Source organism: Silurus meridionalis, chromosome 19 (assembly GCF_014805685.1).
Source record: "Silurus meridionalis isolate SWU-2019-XX chromosome 19, ASM1480568v1, whole genome shotgun sequence".
Lineage (NCBI taxonomy): Eukaryota > Metazoa > Chordata > Actinopteri > Siluriformes > Siluridae > Silurus > Silurus meridionalis.
Window position 1 is genome coordinate 1,911,781 of NC_060902.1, and position 21,864 is coordinate 1,933,644.

Genomic DNA, 21,864 nt, shown 5'->3' on the forward strand with positions numbered 1-21,864 from the left:
AAATACAACATTTTACTAGACAACAAAAACCCACCAATGGGGTGCAGGAGAAGTGGTCAACATTCAAAGGATCCACCTCTAACTCCAGGTCAATGCTGTCTGCATGTTTAGTGCTGTGAAAAAAACATCTAAATCAGCACCATGCTCCAATACTATGGACGGTATTTTAGATACGACTCTAAAAACACGCTTACCGCCATTTGATGAGAGTCTGGATCAGGTTGGCGTAACCCTGGGCAGCTGCCAGGTGGAGCAGGGTCATACCCCGGAACGTTTTGGAGTGAATTAAGTGCTTGGATTTTGCCCAGCAGGCACGGTTCATCATCTTCTCACATACCACCACGACACGGCTCTCAAAGGAGCTTCCAGCTTGTCCCTGACTATGACCTGGGGAGAGCTGAGGGGACATCACATCAGATATACATTACAATCTGTGTGTTACCATATAATCACATTACTATTTTTATGTAGGCAGGTTACTATAGCAACAATAACTTATTACAACAACCCTTGTTACTTGAAGTATTAAATATGATAAGGGAAAATGTATTGACTCCCCCCGACCAATCAGAATCTAGAATGTAACTGCACCCTGGCACAAATTCAGGTAACAAACCGACTTATTGTTAAATTGTGAACAATGTGACTATACACACTTGGGTTTGATCGGAATTGCCTCTTCCTTCTCCTCCTCCTCCTCCTCCCGTTACTCCACTTTCAGATGTTCCTCCGCTGCTTTGCTGCTGCTGCTGGCCAGACATCTCCGCCATCCTGCGCTCCATCTGCTCCAGGCGCTCCAGGATCGACATTCTGAATTGGTTGTCTATGGAACGAACAGGAGACGAGTCGAAGAGTGTTAAAGAGACCATCTAAAGGTTTCTCCTAAACTGAACTGTGGACATATTCTTCTCAGGACAAAAAATACCAGGCTTTGGGATTAATACACGTTTATTTAGAATACATTTTTTATTTAACACTGAAATGGAGGTGCAGCATGGAAATAGGCTTTGTTTAATGGACATGAAGAGCAAAAAAACCCACAACAGGACGTTTATAAAAATCCGTACATGTGCGTGTGTGTGTTCTGCACATTTCCAAGCTATCAACAGGCGGAGAGAGAGAGAGAGAGAGAGAGAGAGAGAGAGAGAGAGAGAGAGAGAGAGGCTTTATGTTAGCTGTAGCTGCCTTTGTTCGAACAGTGCTGCAGTGTTGGTGCAGTGCAGATGATGTCATCTCCACCTGCTATTCGTTTCCCTCTCCCTCCCTTCTCTCTCCCTTCTCTCTCCCTTCTCTCTCTTTCTCTCTGTCCACTAGGAGTGACTCAGAATGCGGTGCACGTACGCCAAAAACAGGTTGGAGGAGGAGGAGATGGGGAAAGGAGGGACAATACAACAATGCCTGGACATAATCAACGCTCAGCCCTTCCCTCTTACGACACCTCCCACAGCTCGGAGACAGCGAATCAGACGAGGGCAGAAACAGAGCAACCGGGCTACTAAATGCTTTGTGGCACGGCTCGAATCGGCGAAGGGGCAGCGCTTCGGTAAAGACCGACCGCAACCTTTGCTCTGTGGCATACAGATATTATCATCATGAGCAGTTTTACACACACAGTGCAACACTGCTCTGTCAAAGTCAAAGTGCAGGTTCTGTTAAATGATGTGTAAAGAATGAAAATCTTTGATATATTCCTGTTTTTTTGCCTCCCTTAATAATCAAGCGCACTGTTTCAATGTCTTTTTAAAGCATTGTTCCTTAAAAAAAAAAAATCAGCCAAACAGCAAAAACAAGAACACAAGACCTGTGAGTGCACGTGATACCATGTAGAGATCTAAATATCAAAATTCCCATGCAATCACAATCTAATGCAAACAAACCCCATCACACAGCTCAGATTAAAGCACACATCGAAATACTGAGGAAAATTAAACAGCAAGTGCACAGCGTTACCCTCTTTATCGGTTTGTTGCATAAGAGATCAGAGCAGGAAGTCCATCGGCCCGTGCGGTCCAACTGGTCAGTCCGATCTCATGTGCCTTGCATTAGTCCACCTTGCAATCGAGACGCTAAAGCCGCTGTTGCCAGGCTCTCTGTGTATTTCACTCTAATATACCCTGCTGCAGAGCCCAGTTTCCCTGTTTCATCACGATGTTGCATCATGCTCTAAAGTGGGGGATCTTGCACCATTTCTTCGTCCTAAACTCTACTGAGGCGCTCGCACACTTGTTGCTGCTCACCACTCAGGGCTCTGCTTGTGCAGAAGGAAATGCAGCTGGCTGTTTGATTACTGATTTAATCCACAGATGAGTCACGGATAGCATGTCCAGCATGTGAATTTATTCACTCAAGCACTATTCAAATGTTACAAAAAAAGGGGGGGTGTGTGACAATCGTATAAATCTGAAATATAGAGAAAAAAATCTACAAAATGTGGACTAAAAATAAAACAAACCGTAATGAATGAATATTGTACAGGATTAGGGTTTTAGAGCATCATGATTATGTGTTCTGATGATCTGGCTTGGAGTTAAGAGTAATGCATAGTGATTGTGTCTCAGGAGGATTTAGTTCAGCTGGGATAACAGGTCTTAATGCTGTGGAAGTCAGTGGATTACATCCCCGGACAGGTGCCTGTGTCTTAGATCCAAAGGGAGGTGAAGTGGATTTAGGGTTATACTATTAGCTCTGAGATCAAAATCCCCAGCACTGATTGTGTGTGTTAAGTCTCTGAGTTCATCCTCCAGACAAAACACTGCATGTAGGACATAAGGCTGTACAACGATGCCTTGTCTTCCAGGCTGTTCTTCTTCATAAAAGAAACACAAACCTGGACAGCAGTGTAATTTCTGTTTTTCTCCTGTTTTTGTTTTCCTTGGGCTCAAAGCTTTTTGGTTTTGTAATGACGCTGTTCATCAAAGGGACCTCGTGGAGACAGGGTTCATTTCAGATACAAAGGTAATGTATCAGAAAACAAATCAAAATAAATTGGAGTATGCACTCCGGTTTCTAGAAACACTCACGTCACGTTGTCTCGTTTATAAGAAAGATGTTTCTCTACTAAGAGGTGTGTTTAGGAATGGAGACAGGTAGAGCATGGTGTTTGTTTCCTCCTCCTCCAGGTCCAGAATGTTATAGCGTAGAGATGAAAGTGCAAGCTCACTCCTTGACAAGTGTTCTGTCTCAGTTTATTGTTGTCTTCTGAAAAACGAGATGGCTTGACACATAAGTTTGAGTTCAGAGCCGCTCTGACGTGGGAGGCCAGACTGAAGCTTTAATAACAAATCCTAGTAGGAAATCTCATCAGTGTGGAACAGGGAACTTTGAACTTTCAGAGAAAGGCTGGATTACAGATCCAACTTCTCAGAAAGGGTGAATTTTTTTTTACACGATTTACTCTGACTTGTTGACAAAGAAAGCTCAACATGTGAAAGCTCTTCAGTTAAAGATTGGTTAATAAAACCCAGACCATTATTTACATTTCTTGAGGTCTTTTTGTGAAACACTTTTGGACTAAAAAGCAGTCATCCTGATAGTCCTGATGCTCGTCCTTGTATATTTCCACTGATCCAAACCACATCCAGAGCTATAGGACCCAGGACCAAGGTAAACAATTTGTATGCACTTTGAGAATTATGACACAACCAGAGGATCAATGGCAGGAAAAAAAAAACCTCTGATTGGCTTCCAAAATGTTAAATCAACTTGTGCAAGTAATACAAACAAAGTAGGTCATATTTACACTTCCAGACAATAATAAAGTGTCTTGAATTGCAGTCTGCATTACGCACGTGTAAAAGTATGGCACTATACGCAAACCTAAAATAAATCAGTTTATAAACAACGCGCTTCATCCCTGTCCAACTTTAGTGCGCGCCATAAAGAGCACTTAAAAACAGAAACACACACATAAGAAAGAGAAATGCAAAAAGAAAAATCTAAAGAAGGAATAAGAACTAACCGGAACGCCTGGTGTTGCCTCCTGTCACTCACAGATGCTTCTCTGCTGCGCTTTGGCACACAGCAGCTCACCAACAGAACCAACAACAATAGAACAAAGTGGAAGTGAGGGGAGTGGAGAGGAAGATTAAGACCCTCCTCCTCCTCCTCCTCCATCCTCTATCCTCCTCCTTTATCCATCCATGCGCTTAAACGCAAAAAGCGCGAAGCCGAAAGCGGTCTTTTCGGTGTTTAACAAACTCCAACACTGTTTACACCATTAGAATAAATAACGAGATACATCACTATCGAGTCTCTACACGTGAGCACGGCGTGTAAAGGAGCCACGCTTGTTTATAATAGTAAACAAATAAATAAATAATAATAAACCCGACAAAAGGCGATGCCTACAGGACGCACCCTGCCTGGCGTGCTGCTCTCATTCCATCATTTTAGCTTTATTTTCTGCTCAGCTCCTCTGATTATACTGCTGCAGAAGGATTTTTTTTCTTCTTCCTACACAAACTCAGGTCCACATGATGGCGCTAAACGAGGCGCTGTGCTTTTGTCGGAGTCGCGCCATCGCTCCGGTCCGAGACCGCACACAAAGCGCTTCTGTGCAGCCAGACCCCGGTGTTGTGCGCTCGCTGTGCGGTGTGGTGAGTGTGTGTGTGTGTGTGTGTGTGTGTGTGTGTGTGTGTGTGTGTGTGTGATGCGTGTCGGGGGGTCAGTGGGCAGTTAGTTTGTGCACCCCTGCCCCCTCGTCTGGCTTGTGCCTGTGATTGTGGAGCTGCAGCGCTGCGGATAAGCGCGTTTTCCCCACTGCATTATGACAATGCGGGGAGCGGAGAGCGCTTTCTCTCGCGCGTCCACGCCGAACGCAACACTCGGGTTATCGGGTTCATATGCGCACGAGTGTGTGTGTGTGTGTGTGTGTGTGTGTGTGTGTGTGTGTGTCGTGGTGAGGCCATTTTCGTGGAATTTCATTTGGTGTGAAGGCTGGATTTTGAAAGATAAATGGCAGAAGATTGGATTCACACACATCCCTGATTAACAAAAAAAAAATCCTTAGTTGAGAGGGATGAACAGCACATGTTTAATCCTCCCATTTAAAATATACTCTTTTTTTAATTGATAGTTTTTGGGTCATAGCACAAGATTTCCAAACATGCAGAAATGAAGAAATTGGAACAGTCACACAGCCTCCACACCAGAGCGAGACTCAATAACTTCCACCCTGAAAGCAGGTTTTAAAGTATATTTTACTCAAACATTAGTGAAATAATAAACCCCTGTACAATTCAACAAATAAAACATTTGTTTCTTTGCTTTAAGGTGATTTTACTACTTTGTTATGTGCAGGAAAACTCAAACGAGTTCAGAAATCACTGAATATTGTTACTATACTTACTGATGACTAACAGCTCAGATTATATGAAAGACAAATAGTTCTTCAGTGGAGTTATGCAAAGCAAAGACACGCCAAGAAACACTGAAAACAACCCATCCATAACTCTCAAACACACACCAGGTGAAGGTTTGGCAAGCGCTTATGCAAAGCAAATAGAAAAACAAACAAACAACAACAAAAACCCATCAAAAACAAAACACAACACTGGTTTATTGTGTAATTTGTAAAATATGACTTCCTCACTTGAACTAATAATTATTAAAAGTAATTATAATAATGATTTTATGTGTAAAGATCACAGAACTGCTTTTTTTCACACTTGCTGATCCACTCATCAGTCATTTTCTTTCAGTTCAGAATAAATTCTTTACTTGTTTCTGTAAATATATTTTAATGTACAAAACCCTTCATTGCATTATATATTTAAACATCTATATTTTCTTCATTATCTTTGATTTACACATGTGCAGTACTGTATATTAATAATCTCTATAGGGTTATAAACTTGCATTGTCTTTGTCTTAAGAATATTGCATTAGCTAGCTAGCCGTTACAGATAATAGTAAGAATAATAATAATAAAATCTGTTGATGCATAAATTCAGTATGAATTATTTATAAAAAATATAATGAATGTATTGTATATCCATCCAACCATGATGCTGTGATGGTTCTCAGTATGATAAATATACACAGTAAGTATTAATTTTTTTTTATTATATCATATATTATTATTTTAAAATCTTTACATGATAAAAAAAAATTAATGACCAGTGGAGAAAGAAACTTTTTGAAATTTGCTCCTATAATTTTGCTGTATTGACACTTTGTATTATCTGTAGTTTGTACAGACACAGTGCACTGCACTGCAGGCTATAAAACATGATTTTGGTGACTGTAAAGAATTTTCAAACAATCACAATCTAGCAGCACTCACATTAACAGTCCTGTCTGCTGCTTCTCGCATGAGCATGGGGCAGACTGCTTCCTGTCCCTATGGATGTCAATTAGCTTTTTGCATTTCTCATGTATGACCACTAGGGGCAATAATAACTCCTCGTGTTCATACATGAAATAATATGAATCTGGGGCAGAGCGAATGCTGGTCCACAATTATGCAGCATCTTGAAATAGGAGAGAAAACCAACATTCGGCTTATATCTGCCAAGTAGGGGCGTGTTTTTAAAATCGTTGGTAATTTAAAAGTAAACAGTATTTGATTAGTAGTGGAGCCTTAATTTATATGTATGTGGTTGTAAATAAGCACTTTATGAAGATGAGCTGATATCAAAGCTTCTCAAAACGGGTTTCATGAAACATAACCATATTTGAAATATATTTTATATATTAAAACATATCAATTTGAAACTTATCCTGTTCTCCAAAACAGTCCAGTCTGAGAAGACAAGTGGATTAATTTGAAAACACAATGGTGTGGCTTTAGAAAACACACATATTCAGAAAGGATGCTTTCTCAAGACGACAAAGTTAAAAAAAAAAAAAAAAAAAAACAGCTTTCAGATCAGTCTGGATTAACATGGATGCAGCCTGAGCGGTTTACAGATGATTTACAGGTCAGTCAGTTTTGTCTAAAGCAATGAAAGAAAACAAAACTGAATCAAGAACAGATGAAACGTTCAGATTACTGATTGCATGGAACTTGTTTTTAAGCAGATCTTCAGCAGTCCTCAAAATCTTCCACTTTTTTTTGCACTAATGACCTAACTGCTGACACAGCAGATCCAGGCCTGGACTGACTGTTAACGCAAATAAATGATAATCATATCCATTTTATAGCCATTCTATTAACTCTCTCTCTAGCAAACACTGCAACAACTAGTCCTGTTAATAAACAGCAAATTTGTCTTTATACAGTAATTTTATGCCGTTTTTAATGTAAGATAAATAAAATAAAGCTCAGCTTGGTTCTCCAGGAGAAACAGACACTTTCAAGAGCAATAATATCACTTCAAACACAAACAGAGCCCTGCCACCTAATCAGCATTTTACGCATTTTAACACAGTTCCTCTTGGTACCTTTGTTTTGCATAAGCTACACACTGCTGTACATTGACACAATAATAGGCCACACTGTGCCGGCGTTACCTGACCATCACTCGGACACGTGGTCCTGCTACGGGCCCCTGCATTGCAGCTTTGCTCATAGCACCATCCTGTCACTGTGTGCTTTAGCCTCACCACCCCCTCTACAGCACACACACACACATACACACACACACACACACACACACACACACACGTGTTGTGCACATCTGTGCCTTGGAAGAATGAACCAGGAAGAAAGAAGGGACACTTTCTACCTCACGCTCCATGTGCGAATGTTAATGTTCCACTTAGAAATGCGTTTTATTCTCAAAGGCTTACAGAATAAACATTATATCACGTATCTCAATTATTATCTATGCATCTGGAACAGAAAAGTGTTTTTTCTCTTTCTAAATCATGCACCTTACAGCAGACCCTTAAATTAACAAAACCATTTATCAGGTCAAGGATCGAAAGATAAAACCACACACACACATGCGGATTAGTTTAGTCCATGATAACTAATGCTCACTGCTTTTAACATACTTTTAAAACCCAGAAAGAAAAATCAGACAAAAAGAAAACACATGAAGCTAAATACGAGTTATGATTGGATCCTACTCTTCCTGAATAACAGTCCTGAATTGTTCAATATTTATTTAAAGTAATAATAATCATTTTAAATGATCTTGATTGAAAATATATCAACTTTTGCTTTAAATCTGCGTTTAAAAAAAAATATATTAAAAAAATGTTGTGCATGAAATATTCTGTATCAGAGCCGATGCAGACCAGAGAACAAATATTAACTATTTAAAAACAAAAATTAACCGTAAATTTTCCATAAAAAATAAATATTCCTTCTTTTTATAGTTGTATTTTATGGGCTTTAACGTAGACATTATAGTAGCTGTCGCATAAAGAGCTAAAAATGTCTCATGTCTCATTACAAGCTTTTTACATTTTTTGTTATTGACAGCTTATCGGCTTATCTATTGGGGTAAGTAAAAAACATTGCTTATCAATCTGAGATTTTACTACCCCTGAAAACAAAAATTACACTCAATGTTTATAGGTTTTTAGGATATTCGGTAGGTGCATAGTGTATAGGAAAATTGTCCCATCTGCGAGTCAAGCTGCTCGACTGTCCTGGGTCTTCTTTGTCATATTTTTCACTTCATGATGAGCCAAATGTTTTCAAATAGTGAAAGATCTGGATTGCAGGCAGGCCAGTTCGGTACTCTGTCTCTTCAACTACCAAGGCATGGCAGTCAGTGTATCGTGTATCGTTGTCTTGCTGAAATATGCAACATCTTCCCTGAATCATCCTGATAAAAGCACATGTTGCTCCAAAACCTATATAAACCTTTCAGCATTGATGGAGCCTTTCCAGGTAAAAGATGCCCATTCAATTTAATCTGGAGGACACTGTGCCCATGGTTTACAAAAATAATTTCAAATTTCCATTTGTCTGACCACAGAACAGTTTTTACTTTGCCGCAATTAATTTTTAATGAGCTTTGGCCCAGAGACGACGGAAACATTTCTGGATCATGTTCACATATGGCTTCTTCTTTGCATGATAAAGCTTTAAAACCTTCATTTGTGGATGATGAAAGATGAACTCTTTTCACAGACAAGGATTTCTGGTGATGTTTCTGAGCCCATGCCTGGTTTTAATGCAGTGCCGCATAAAAGCCTGAAGATCTCGGGCATCCAATATTGATTTCTGTTCTTGTCTCTTGTGCAGAGCATTTTCTACAGATTCTCTGAATCTTTCGATGATATTATGTAATGAAGATGATGTATACTGAAAGTCTTCAAAAGATTCTGAAAAATATTTCAGATTTTGCAGCTAAAATTATGCCTCTCTAAGATTCTATTCTTATACCCAGTCATGTTACTGACCTGTTGCCCATGAGCTTAATTAGTTTCAAAATGTTTCTCGTTCCTTCTGCTGATAACTTTATAGAACACGTTGCAACCATCACCTTCAAAATGACTTTATTTCTTTCCTTAAAATGTTACAGATCCTCAATTTAAACATTTTCATGTTTTCTATGTTCTATTGTAAATAAAATATGGGTTTATGAGATTTGCAAAATATTCTAAATCTACATTTTACACAGCATCCCAACTCTTTAGGAATTGGCATTGTATTTAATTTGGGATACAGATACACATAATAATGAATACACAAACCCATGGGCCTTTAATGTGTGTGTATGGGGTGGGTTTAGATACCACAATTGTACACAGCTACTAGTCATTTTATCTTTGTACTATTGTTCTCATACTGTGACTGACATTCCAGTGTTAAAAGCAAAACACACACACACACACACACACACACACACACACACACACACACACACAAACACACACAAACAATGCAGCAGCTATTAATGGCAGAAAACATTCAAAAATGTGCCGTATCAACCAAACGACACGAAAAGTAACAACGCAGAGAAGAATTCAAGATCAGAACGAAGATAAACTGACCAATGAATCGCATGAATCCCAGTGTAAAAAGCAGCAGCACCTCATTGAACAATGTATGAAGTGAATGAGGCGACATACCGTCCAGGGAGAGCCAGTCATGCTGAGAGGTGGGCAGGGCGGGGAGAGCGCGGGCTTTATATTCAAACACCACTGAGTTGGAGATGATCTGGCTGCTGGCTGCAACCTGAAGGGTCACCAGGCCTGTGTCGTGAGCTACAGCAGGAAACACATGCTCTGTTTACTGTTATGTTATACTGCTTGTGCAGTGCTCCTCAAAGACATTACTTCATGAATTACTGTGTTCCTTATAGAGCTAGAAATGCTTCCGGTATGTACATATCATGATTTTTATGACTAATCTTCAGCTCTGCCCTTAAACAAATAGTCATTAATAATTAATAATAATTCTGTAATGATCAATCTGGAGATTTGTTTTTGTGGGTACCAGTCATGTTCGAGTTAATCCCGATGAGAAGGTTGGGCTCTGTGCCAGACAACTAGAGTTCTTCCATTCTACCGGACAATTATAACACTGGAACAGGTTCGGACCTTGTAGTTTCTATAGTAAAAAATGAATACTACGACATTCTGTACAATTGTCTACTTCTAAGTTTATAACAACATACGAGTGCCGTGGTCAGGTGTCCACAGACGCCTGGTCCTATTATGAGATTTATTCTCCCTCAAAATATCATGACTCATATTAACATTTTTTTTTTTTTATTTTTAAAGCGGTGGCCATAAAATGCTCAAATCATATACTAATTTTATATTCAGTATTATATCTTCATGCCAGACACGGGTTATGGGAGGTGGTAGCTTAGGGGTTATTGGACCTGGATCTCGAGAGGTCATATCCCAGCCACACCAAGCTGCCTGTCCTGGGCCCCTGAGCAAGGCCCTTAACCCTATAGCTGTTCAGGTGTATGAAAGAGATAAATGTAAAGGGTAACACCTGTACCAGGGTAGCTTTATCTGTCCTAATTCTGTAAAATATATTCTAATTAATGGCATTTGGAAACATCTTGCTATCTACGGCAAAAAAACCCACCTTCCTGAATATGAAAGGAAAATAATTACAGATTTTAGTTTAATAAAACCTCTTTAAATTGATTGTGCAGAATGGTGCATGCACGTCGTGTCTGAGGTCCTACCCGGGCAGTAACATCGCAGCACTCCAGGCTGAATGAGGGAGGCAGGAACTGTGATCTGATCAAACAGGCATGTGTAGTCACTGCTGGCCTCCTGCCATGGTCCTGTGATTAAAACTTTTACTCCACCCTACAACATATAAACACACGTCTTACTCTCCATCCACTGCTAAAATCATTTTGTAAATAATATGTCTGAGTAATTTATTATAGTGTACATTTGAAATGAGTTACTGAATTACTTTCTTTAAAACTTTGTTTTTTGGCTCTTTTGTTTCCGTGTCCAATCGGCAATGCATTATAATATGCTACTGTGTACACCATCATCTTATATATCACCCATTTTGTTTTATAAAAATTTCATATGTCATATATGCAAATATTTATTTTTATATGTACAAACTATGCAAACTTTCTGCAAACACTTGTAGATAATTAGAACCTTCTTATTCCTTATTATGCCTCACTTTTCCTTTTTTTTTTTTTTACCTGTTTAATATTGTTTAATGTTTGATATTTGCTGTAGTTTACTTAAGCATTTCATTGTACAACAAAAATTGTATTCTCATGATCTTGACACAAGATTTCCAGGTGATTTAAACTAGTAGTATTAAACTAGTGCTTTGTCTCGTTTATTTTCTTGATTTTTGCTGCCATCTTGTGGTTTTTATTAAACATGAACAAAATACAAAAAAAAAAAACAAAAAAAAACCTAATCTAAACATTGTGAGAACATGAAGAACTCTGAACAGTGAGTACCTCAAGCTCAGAAATTGTATCCCATTGTCTCCAGCACCTCAAACATCAAACCAGACAGATCAAGTTACTTACTCACCTCTGGGTAAGACCACTCCGGTGAGTAGTCTGTCACCACAAAGAGTCTTGCAGTGTTCTGAAGCATCCCCATGGTCCCATGAGCCACAGCTGCAGACACAACCTCCTCTACTTGCATGTATGATAACTGCCCATTGTCTGTTCCCAGTGACCCAGGCTGGGCAGACTGAGGGCTGCAACAGGGCTGGAGGCAGAGTTCTGCAGAGTTGTACCCTGTAGTTCCATGGGTGGGTCCTTCCTCAGCAACCTGTTGGGTGGTCGCCCCGGATGACACTTGACCTTCTGTGCCTGAGTGCGCCATTATCTGATGGCTGTAGAGTGTGTTGCCTGTTTGTCCCCCGATTACTGCATTGTTTCCTCCTTCTACCGAAATGAAATCGTTGATGAGGTCTGAAAACTGATTCCCAAAAGAGACATCGAAGTGATCAAGGCTGATCTCCATGGCTCCTCCTCCACTGGCGCCACTTGTGGCCAGAGCCTGGTGGGCTGCTATGTTGTTGAAGAGCCCCTGGACAAGCCCTGCTCCTTGTAGTAGAGGCTGGAGCTGCTGATGTGGACTGCCAGTTGCTCTGCTGACATCCGTACCATTACACAGAGCTCCATTATTAGTACCCGTTCCTGTTCTGCCAGTTACTCCTGCTCCCAGATTTGTGCCTTCTGGTTGTTGGAGGTAGTGCTCTGTAGCTCCGTTGCCATCTGCCCCATTTCCGACACAGTGCTGTAGGTGATCTCCTGCCTTCAACAAGTCTTCTGTATCCTTTTCTTGCTCACCTGTGTCCTGCCCTTCTGAGTTGGTGGGCTGTTCCAGGCTTCCAACCTCCTCATGTTCCTTGCTGGCACCTGTGAAGCGATTTTGGTACTGCAGAAGTTGCAGAGTGCTACCTTGCCCATTTCTTTCTGCTGGAGAGTTTCCGTTGCAGTTGGACGCAGTGTGCTGCCCTTGGTGAGCATGATGGTGGTGTTGATGATGCCCGTTGGTGCCTGTCGAATCAGTCTTAACCACAGACAAACCCATAAAAGCAGCAGAGTCGTGCGAGTTCTGAGCAGAAATACTAGTGTTCTGGTGGGCATGAGTCTGGGTGGACTGCGGTGAACCCTGCAGGAAGAAGCTTGGAGAGTGGCTCTGGTGAGCCAGCTGAGGACTTGGTATAGCTTGACTGTAGCTTGTAGCAGACATCATAGTAGAAGAGTAATCCTGTTTGGCATCAATGGCACTGAAATCCATCTGCTCCAGTGTAGTGCTAGGGCTCAGGCCACCACCAGATGGAAGCAATGAGCTAGTTGGGGTTAGAGCTAAGGAACTCTGGGTAGAGCCACTGCCTGAGGAGCTGGACATGCTTGCTGCACCACTGACCACCTCTCCGACCTGGTAACCACCTTCTTTGGCCAGCTGCTGTTCGAATGATGTATCTTCCGTTTTTATATTTTTGACCAGTGAGGCATTGAAACCGTAACCATTATCAGCAAGAGGAGGTGAACAGCGCATTCCTCCATTGCTGCAACTGCTGGCATTGCTGACCTCTGTCTTCAGCCCATTTCCCCCATACGTCTGTCCCTGTTTAGGGTTATTGAGGAAGCAGTCTGGGTCAAAGTTCATGGTGGTTTCAGGCAGCTTGATGCTCCCGGACTCAAGGTTGCTGGAGAGGACCAGCTCTTCTGACATGCTAGCTGCAGAAAGCATAGCCAACCTCTCTGCAGACCCTACATCTCCTAATCCCACAGCCCCAGGAAAAGCAAATTTGTGACTATCAGCAGCAACTGCCAGCACCAAGCTGCTCGAGGCCGTGTCAGGGCCAAGTAGATGAGCATTAGGATCTCCAGTGGGAGACATGCTGTAGACGGGTTCACCGGTGACCTCTGACATGAAGACAGTGGCGGACTGGGAGAGGCTGCTCATGACGGAGGCCACGTGGCTCATTCCTGTCACCACGGGGCTGTCAGCTATATCTGGATCGGAGTTTAGCCCGCTGCTAATGGAGACTGGTGAGCTCTGGGTGGTGTCTGGAACTTCAACCTGGTTAGTGGAGGACACCTCCATACTGTTCTGATGAAGTAGAGCCGGTTTCGCTCCTTTGCTGTTCCTCTTTTCTCGTGCAGTAGATCCACCTGGACCATCGCCCGTCGACCTGCCATTTTTGCCTGATCCATGTGTGTGCTCTGTCTTGCCCTCTGAGACATCACTGTTTTGAACTTCGGAGTGAGTGCTGCTGTAAGCACCTCCAGAGCGTGGGTCGACCTTTGGGGAGATAATGCGGTGTTTGGCACTGTTACATTTGTGATGCAGACTGCTACCAGCACCTGTGGACATTTGGAACACATAAACATATGTATTGGTTAGAATATGTACATTAGAGAGTCATTTTTGAGGGTCTAAATTTTTGCTGCTTGTACAGTTAATATATGCATATATATTTTTATAGATTGGTAAGGAACCTCAGACCTTTAATACAATTATTATGTTTTAAGTGGCACATAATTTTTGCATATATACAGTATACATTAACCAGAATAATCCTATGTTCCCCTGATAAGGGATGATGGGAATAATTGTATATGTACAGCAAGACTGCCATCTAGTGACAAATATCTATACTGCACCAAAATACTCTTCAATTGCATCCTGGAGCATGGCAATAAGTACAAAAGATGCAAGCAATAAAATCTCAGTATTAATTATGCATGAAATTCACTTTCACCTTTCATATAAAATTGATTCAATTCATAAAAAAACCCTTAATCTTTCAATTTTGCTTTACATCCTGTTAAAATGGAGACATTTAAGGAGTTGAGTACAATTTCTTAACATGTTAAAATCAAGTGCAAATGATTAAATATGAGCTCTCATTAATCATATTGACTTAAAAAAAATCATCAGGGGATTATCAACTGTAGGTGTTCCTGGAAATGATTTTTTGCTCATCCATATCCTCCATCTGAGAAACATTAAACGGATAAATCAAAACATTCAAAACGTTTGTTTCAAAGTAACAAATTCTCATCTTTGTGTAATTGTTTAAACGCAGTACGGCAAAATGATGCAACTTCTAGGAAATTTGGTGCCGAAAGAAGGGTGGATTCAGCACGCACTGAGAAAACACCCTCTCATGTATTCACCTCATAAAAAAAATCCCCTTCAGACAGTAATAAAATATAACCCGTCTGCATCTTCTGTCACTTTGTCCATTCGTTACTTTGCCATCATTTGATCCGAATGGAATAATATCATTTACTCTTTGACTTTCAAAATGTTACATCATTTCTTGGTCAAGCCCAATATAAATCTTTTCCATAATGCCATGTCTTTTCTCCGCCCGGCATTTCCCTTACCCAGCGTCCCCGTGCAGAGGCAGTTGTGAGTCCGGGGAGGTGGTTTGGTCTGGTGGCTGTCCAGGATCTGCTGCACCAGCTGCTCAGCCGAGAAGCCGGTGCTGCTGTTCCCGTTGCTGCAAGTCCACTTGATGCCATGAACTGCCGGAAGAGAGGAGGAGACAGAGACGTCAGCCAGACAGCCACACAGACCAGCGGGCGGCGCATCGGCACCCACCACCTCGCCAGCTCCCTCTACTGGCACTGCAAGGGAGAGACAGCCTCATGCTCCCTGACCGCATGGCGTAAACCGACATGGCCGAGCCGATGGGCCTGACTGATCGATGGGCAAAGGTTTAACTCTGTTAATGCCTTTAAAGCTCTCTTTACAGAAAACAAATCGAATCAGTATGGCGGAGTACTGACTATTCCCACTGCTGCTTAAATTCATTTCTGATTCTGATTTTTTCTTTCAAAATGATTGCACCCTATAAGCAACTGAGGCACTGAAATAATAAAGGAGAAATGTATTAATATGCATAACTGAAACCATGACAAAAAGATTAATTACACTATTTCAAAATAGTAAAAAAAAAAAATATTATTGTAAAGTAAATGATAAAAAAAAGCTCACACACAAACGTGTCTTTACCAAATACCAATTAAAAAAAAAGCATTTCCAAAAGCAATTAAATTTCTCCCCAATTTTTATACATATGTAAGTCAAATGAATTAATAATTTTTTTTTTGTGCTATCATTGTGTAGTGGTGGAGCCAGGGATATTTTATAGGGGTGACCAGGCAGCAGCAGTTACTCTGAGAAAACATCATTATGCAAACGAACGTGGCACTCATCCAGCCTTTTAATACTTTTTAAAAGTATTGTCGTTGCCCAATATTACAATGATGTATAATGTGCTATTGCTACAATAATTTACTCCTGTACTTCTTGTCTCACTTTTTATAAATGCTGAAAAACCACATTATTTATAAAAGAAAAACACGGTCCAAACATAATTGTATTAACACGATCGATATTTTAATATTTCAATTTAAAATAGATCAATATTTAAGCATTCATTTTCGTCCTTTAAAAATGCATTTATGAGCAGGGTGGCCAGTGGAGTGGCCGTATTTATGGCCATGGTGGCTGTGGCTCCGCCCCCTCGTCATTGTGATTCCAGATTCTGGTGATCAGAAAGAGGACCGTATTAATATTTAATGATTCTTAATGGACATTGTTAGAGGAAGATGTTATTTCTTACGACTTGAGTCTTAGGAGGTTCTATATTGTGTATATTTACACTGATCTGGAGTGATAGTACGGAGTAAACTGATACTGAGTATAGCCTGAGTATTATAGTTTTATATTATAGTATTTGATAGTTTTTATGTTATAGTCATGATCAGTGACACAGTGAACGAGTGTAGTTGAGTCTAATACAAAATAGGATTTTAGTATTAGTCATTGATATTCTTAACTTTGTAAATTATCGAGAAATGAGAACAATTAAATATGTATTTATTACTTTACATTGATGAGGGATCATTAAATGAAAACCAGCCTGTTATTAACCAACTTCAATTTCACAACCTGTAAGTTCTTGATAAACTCAAGTCAAACCTGTGATGTCCTGAAAGAACTTTATAACACCGAAGTCACAGGATGTAACCTTCAAACTATGTCCTGAGCAACTCCATCACAGTGTGGTATGGCAGCTCCATGATGTGTGAAAACCACCCAATGCATCACTGGCACCCAATTACCTGCCACCGAGCATCTTCGCCACAGTAGCTATCTGTGCAGAGCACACAACATCATCAGGGAGTTCCTCACATTCCAATCACAGACTGTTCCACTTCCTTCCATGCAGGAGGAGATGCAGGAACATTCGCACAATAACACGATAGACACGATAATCATGTGATCACACGCTGCTTTCCATGGCGCTTTGCTTGAAATTAGTATTTAATCGGTGAATTCTTTCTAAAAGCGCTCTGACTGAGGCGCAGATCCAAATCACGGGTTTACATTCCTTAAGTTCAATTACGTAGTCGTTTCAATAGTAACATCTTGTTCACAGGAGTGTGTATGGCGAACGCTCCACATCATGAAAAACGTTGAGATGCTTAAACCTCGATAACATTATGACCACCCGCCTAATATTGTGTTGGTCCCCTTCGGCTGCTAAAACAGTCGTGACCCTTCGATCATTAACAGCATGAACTTCTTTAGCAGTTTGAGGTACTGGAGCTCCTCTTGGATCCGACCACACGGACCAGCCTTTACTCCGCCCAGTTCAAAACTGTTCCTTCTCTGACCCTAGACGTCGTCTAGACGTCATAATTTGTCAAACTCGCTCAAATCTTAAGCCTTTTTTTTTGAGAGAATAGAAAGAGGCTGGTAAACAGAATGGATGTTTATAGCTGCTATAACCACAATAAGAACAGGTACTAATGTGTTCTGTGGATGTTCCATTACATTTGGTGCAACTATAAATGGTTAAAAAGTATGATGTTGCCCTGTCATAGGACAATTGTTGGGGATTGTTGCTCATTTATTTAATTTAACTTCCATTTGTTTTCAGTCTTGACATCTTATAGGTTGGACAGAATCTATCTAGTCATCTTTGCTGCTTGTATTTGGCCTGTACTCTGTGCCATGTCGTGAACATGAGCAAAAGGGCGACGGCGTGTGCTGAACAGCTCTGCGTAACGCGGCTTCTTATTTTTTCCCCTCCGGTATCAGTGTGTAGCCATGCTGTTCGTGTGCTGAGTGCGCCGTGATGGGATTGGTAGTGGAGCGGAACAAGAGCTAACACGGAGCAAAAGCTATAAAGCTATCGCCGTCTGCTCCTTAATCTGAATTCCGCAGCACAGGCGTGCACCTCATCAATTACCCGCATCCTTTTTAATCTGCTGGAGCGAAAACAGACATGACTACCAATCAATAGCTACTAAAAAAAGTTCAAAATGTAAAGAGAAGCAAATGGGCACTAACCAAATAAGGACCAGGAATGGGGGGTGGGGGGTGTATTTAAACGTGAGAATCTGATGCATAACCGAGTCATTTAAAATTCATGACTTGGGGAGTGAAGGCAGAAGAGTCAGCAGATCCTCTGTTTTTTTTTTTTTTTCGCCTGAGTCTGCGAAAAAAGAAAAAAAAAAAAAATCTTTGCACTACTGCCTTTGCAGCACTAGATGGCAGTGTCGCAGCACGGACGGCTCATTTGTGCCAGAAGGTCAGTCAACGAGATTTGGATGTGAATGGTGTTTGCTTGCCCTTTCCTCATTGCCACATCACATCATGAAGTTAATGACGCAGTGAAGTGTGTTGAGATTTAAAAGTCACTCAAATATACAGGCGCTTTTACAGACTGCGTAATGAAGTGGCCGAGAAATCTGCGCGAGACGAGTCGTGGTCTGACTTTTAAAAGTTTTTTTTATCTCTTGTGTCCTTCTCTTTGAGGTTTGACGCTGAAAATGACAGCTACCTGCCAATGCAACGAGTGAGTCGATCCTCTGTATGGACTTCTATAAGGTCATATGCACAGCAGGTTCTGAGAGCGTTGTCAGAACTACTCAGGAGTGATCTTCAGTTTGTCAAGATTTTGGCAACTTGCTCTCTCTAATTTGAGAGACGTGATGGACTGCTAGAGGAGAGGGAAAAAAAAAAAACTCGTATCTAAACCCTGACCTACGATTTACAAGCTTAATATTCGTTCCAGCGAAATGGATGGCTTTAATTGTGCTTTATAATTGCGATGAAACCGATGCTGTGTGTTATCATTATATTATTATTATTATTGGACCTTAATGAATGGAGGAGGATTGAAAGGGTTGAACGTGGAATATTTACATTCTCTAAGATATCATAAAACACTCACACATGGGCTTTAGCTGGCTGATGAGCTCCTCCTTGGTCCATTTGGCCCACTCCTTTTTGTCTGTGTTGATGGAGCACAGGATCGGACCGCATGGCTTCCCACAATCCTCGATGGCTGGGACGTTAAGGTAGTGGACCAGAACGATGTCCGGGTTCTGTGGTAGAGAGAGAAAGATAGTGAAAGAGACATGAGTGAAAAGAAAGAGAGGAAGGGAAAGAAGAAAAGGTTCTCTGATGAGATGAAAGAGCGAGAACGAGGCAGAGGAAAGAGAGGAAAGAGGGGGAAGAGGCGGAGGAGGACGAGGCAGTCAAAAGAAGACAAAAGCAAATGGAAATTGAAAAGACGACAGCCGTAGGTCAAGGTTGTTCCTTAATAGAGAGAGTGAAAAATAAAAAATCTCATCAGTCGATCGAAGGGTTTGAATAAAGTAACGCGTCTTTATAAAAAATCTGTTCGCGTGACACAAAATGCACATCGGGGAGGAAGTAAAAGGAGATCACTTTGATGACATCTTTCCTCAAACACGCTCGGCGTTCCGGTAAAGAGTCTGGAACAAGCTTCGGGAGGCAAAAAAGCACTAAATGCTGCGAGTTGTTTTCGAGATTGGAAAGCAGGAGGTGGGAGAGATGCTAATTGGCAAAGCATGCACAATCTCTCGCACACACCTTGCTCGTTCTCCCAGGAACTGATGCCCTCAATTAACTTCAAAGTATTTACAAACTCTGAACTGCCACAATTCATACGAGGGCAGAATTACGGCAATAAATTATCTAAATTGACAGCGTATGAGTAATAGGTATTGCTTAGAGCACATTAAGCTGGCCTGGGGCTGCATCGACCGTACAAAGGGGGGATACAAATTCGCTTCGGGGACCACCGCAATCTGGCTACAATCCCTTTCGAACGAGTAATCAAACTAGTTCTCTCACACGCAAGAAGACTCGGAGGAAATACGCCTATCGACTCGTGTTGATGCGATACACCTAACAGCCTCGTCTGTGCACCAGGAAGTGCGAGAAGCGTTCGCGGGTTTCACACCAAACCAAACAATAGCAATCCGTTTTGTAGACTGTAGATGATAGAAAGGTTCGGATATTATCCCAGAAGCGTGTCTTTGTATTTTTTCCATTTTAATACCAATAAAATAATAAAATAAAAAAAACAGAGCATGTCCTGTTACCACAAACTTCACTGTCCTGAAAATATCTGAAAATATACACCTTGGACTGTTACAAAGCTCTGAAACTTGCGATACAATAAGGATGCTATAGTTATCGTTATATTTGTATGTTTTAGAGATACAAGACTTTTGATTGGGCTTTGAAACACCTAAAGCACAGAAAGAAATACGCACCATAAACCCCGAGGCATCTGAACTCTGTGGAGTTGCTGGTGAGAGTGAGAGTACATCCATTCTTACAATCGTAAGATCCATAAAATCGTAAATTGAACAGCTGTAACTCGGGAAACATCTGTATAGCAATAATAGATAAGTACGGTTGTCATTTTACGGTCTCTTTCTGTAACCTTCTGACCTGTTAAAATACCAGAAGAAGAACAGATGGTAGACATTTATAACTGTGAGTGGATGTGGGACGGTAGATGGTGATTAGTTTTTTAATTTGTTTATCCAATCCACTTTCTTTTGTTCGCCGAAATATGAATATGCATGATTGTGCGAATCAACTCCTTGTGTGATGGAATTTCAGGTTATTAACATGAGATGCAGAGAAATTGCAAGTTTCAGTAAGTTTATTTATGAAAAGGACCGACCGAATTTCCTGCTCAAAGGTGGATTTCAACATTGTAACAGCAGCCAACACCTTCTGACCAATAGGAAAGCTGTATGATTCCAAAGCAGAAGAGTCGTTTATATCCACAAGAGGTTTTGAGAACGTATACCCCCGGTAGCGTATAATTAACACGGACCTGCAAATACAAATTCACACAATCTCTATGAGGAGTAAAAACATCTCCGCCACTTCGTCTGTCTCGTTCTCCTGCATTCACAACGCGAGCTAATCACTGTAATGGCTCTATTAAACCGCTGCACCATTTCCTATGGTCTTATCATCAACCAGGTTTAACACAACAAGCGGCGCATGCGTTCCTCGGCGTTCAACAACCGAAAACTTCTTTGCCTCTGTGCTTTCATTTCCCTTCCTCCAGCCTACGCACGAGGTGGAAAGTTCTCCAAGTCCCCGTGAAAGACCGGAGAATCAACTTTTCCTCTAGTACCTTCTGTCTGATGCTCGTATTAGCATTTTAATTTTGCAGTGCCAGGTGCTAGATTGGAGAGACGTAGGGAGATGAATCTTTCAAGGTGTTCACACAGTGGATTTCTGAGAAGCTCTCATCTCCGTCTCAGACAATAACCCAATTGGATCGTCTTCAGTTCCTCAGCGAGGGTTAAACCCTCACTTATTCTATTTACTGATTTATCTGCTTGATGGGGAAAATAAGACGGGACATTCTGTAAATCGCTGTACATATTAATAGTTTTAATATCCGCTCAACCAGTCAACCACCGAGCGTGAGCACTGATGTGAACGTTTACGCAGACGAGCGCGAGGCGTATGGATCGTATGGATCCACGGTAATGGTGGTGCGAGACGAGTTGAGCTGTGTGTCAGGAGGCAGATATGAAGGCTGCATCGGATTGTGCATCATATCGGTATTGAGTTTTGACCTTGAGCCCAATACACACCCCCTTTTCTTTTCTTTGCTTTTTTTTTACATTTCAGATAGAGCGAAGAAAAAAAGGTACATGCTGAAAGACGGATTTGCGGATT

General features: G+C 41.1%; 1 protein-coding gene across 12 annotated transcripts in view; it reads right to left on the reverse strand.

The window, feature by feature from the left end:
• The window catches only part of LOC124402193 (calmodulin-binding transcription activator 1-like), a 261,909-nt gene that overhangs the window by 9,435 nt on the left and 230,610 nt on the right, over positions 1-21,864 (reverse strand). For 9 of the 12 annotated variants that reach the window (XM_046875022.1, XM_046875017.1, XM_046875018.1 and 6 more), the window contains 8 exons: positions 19,073-19,226; positions 15,207-15,347; positions 11,881-14,177; positions 11,049-11,175; positions 9,973-10,107; positions 657-823; positions 195-397; positions 35-113 (listed from right to left, as the gene is read on the reverse strand). In XM_046875022.1, coding sequence (XP_046730978.1) covers positions 35-113; positions 195-397; positions 657-823; positions 9,973-10,107; positions 11,049-11,175; positions 11,881-14,177; positions 15,207-15,347; positions 19,073-19,226 — 3,303 coding nt within the window. The remainder of the gene's footprint in view (positions 1-34; positions 114-194; positions 398-656; positions 824-9,972; positions 10,108-11,048; positions 11,176-11,880; positions 14,178-15,206; positions 15,348-19,072; positions 19,227-21,864) is intronic. The other 3 variants (XM_046875023.1, XM_046875025.1, XM_046875021.1) reach the window with 1 other exon arrangement.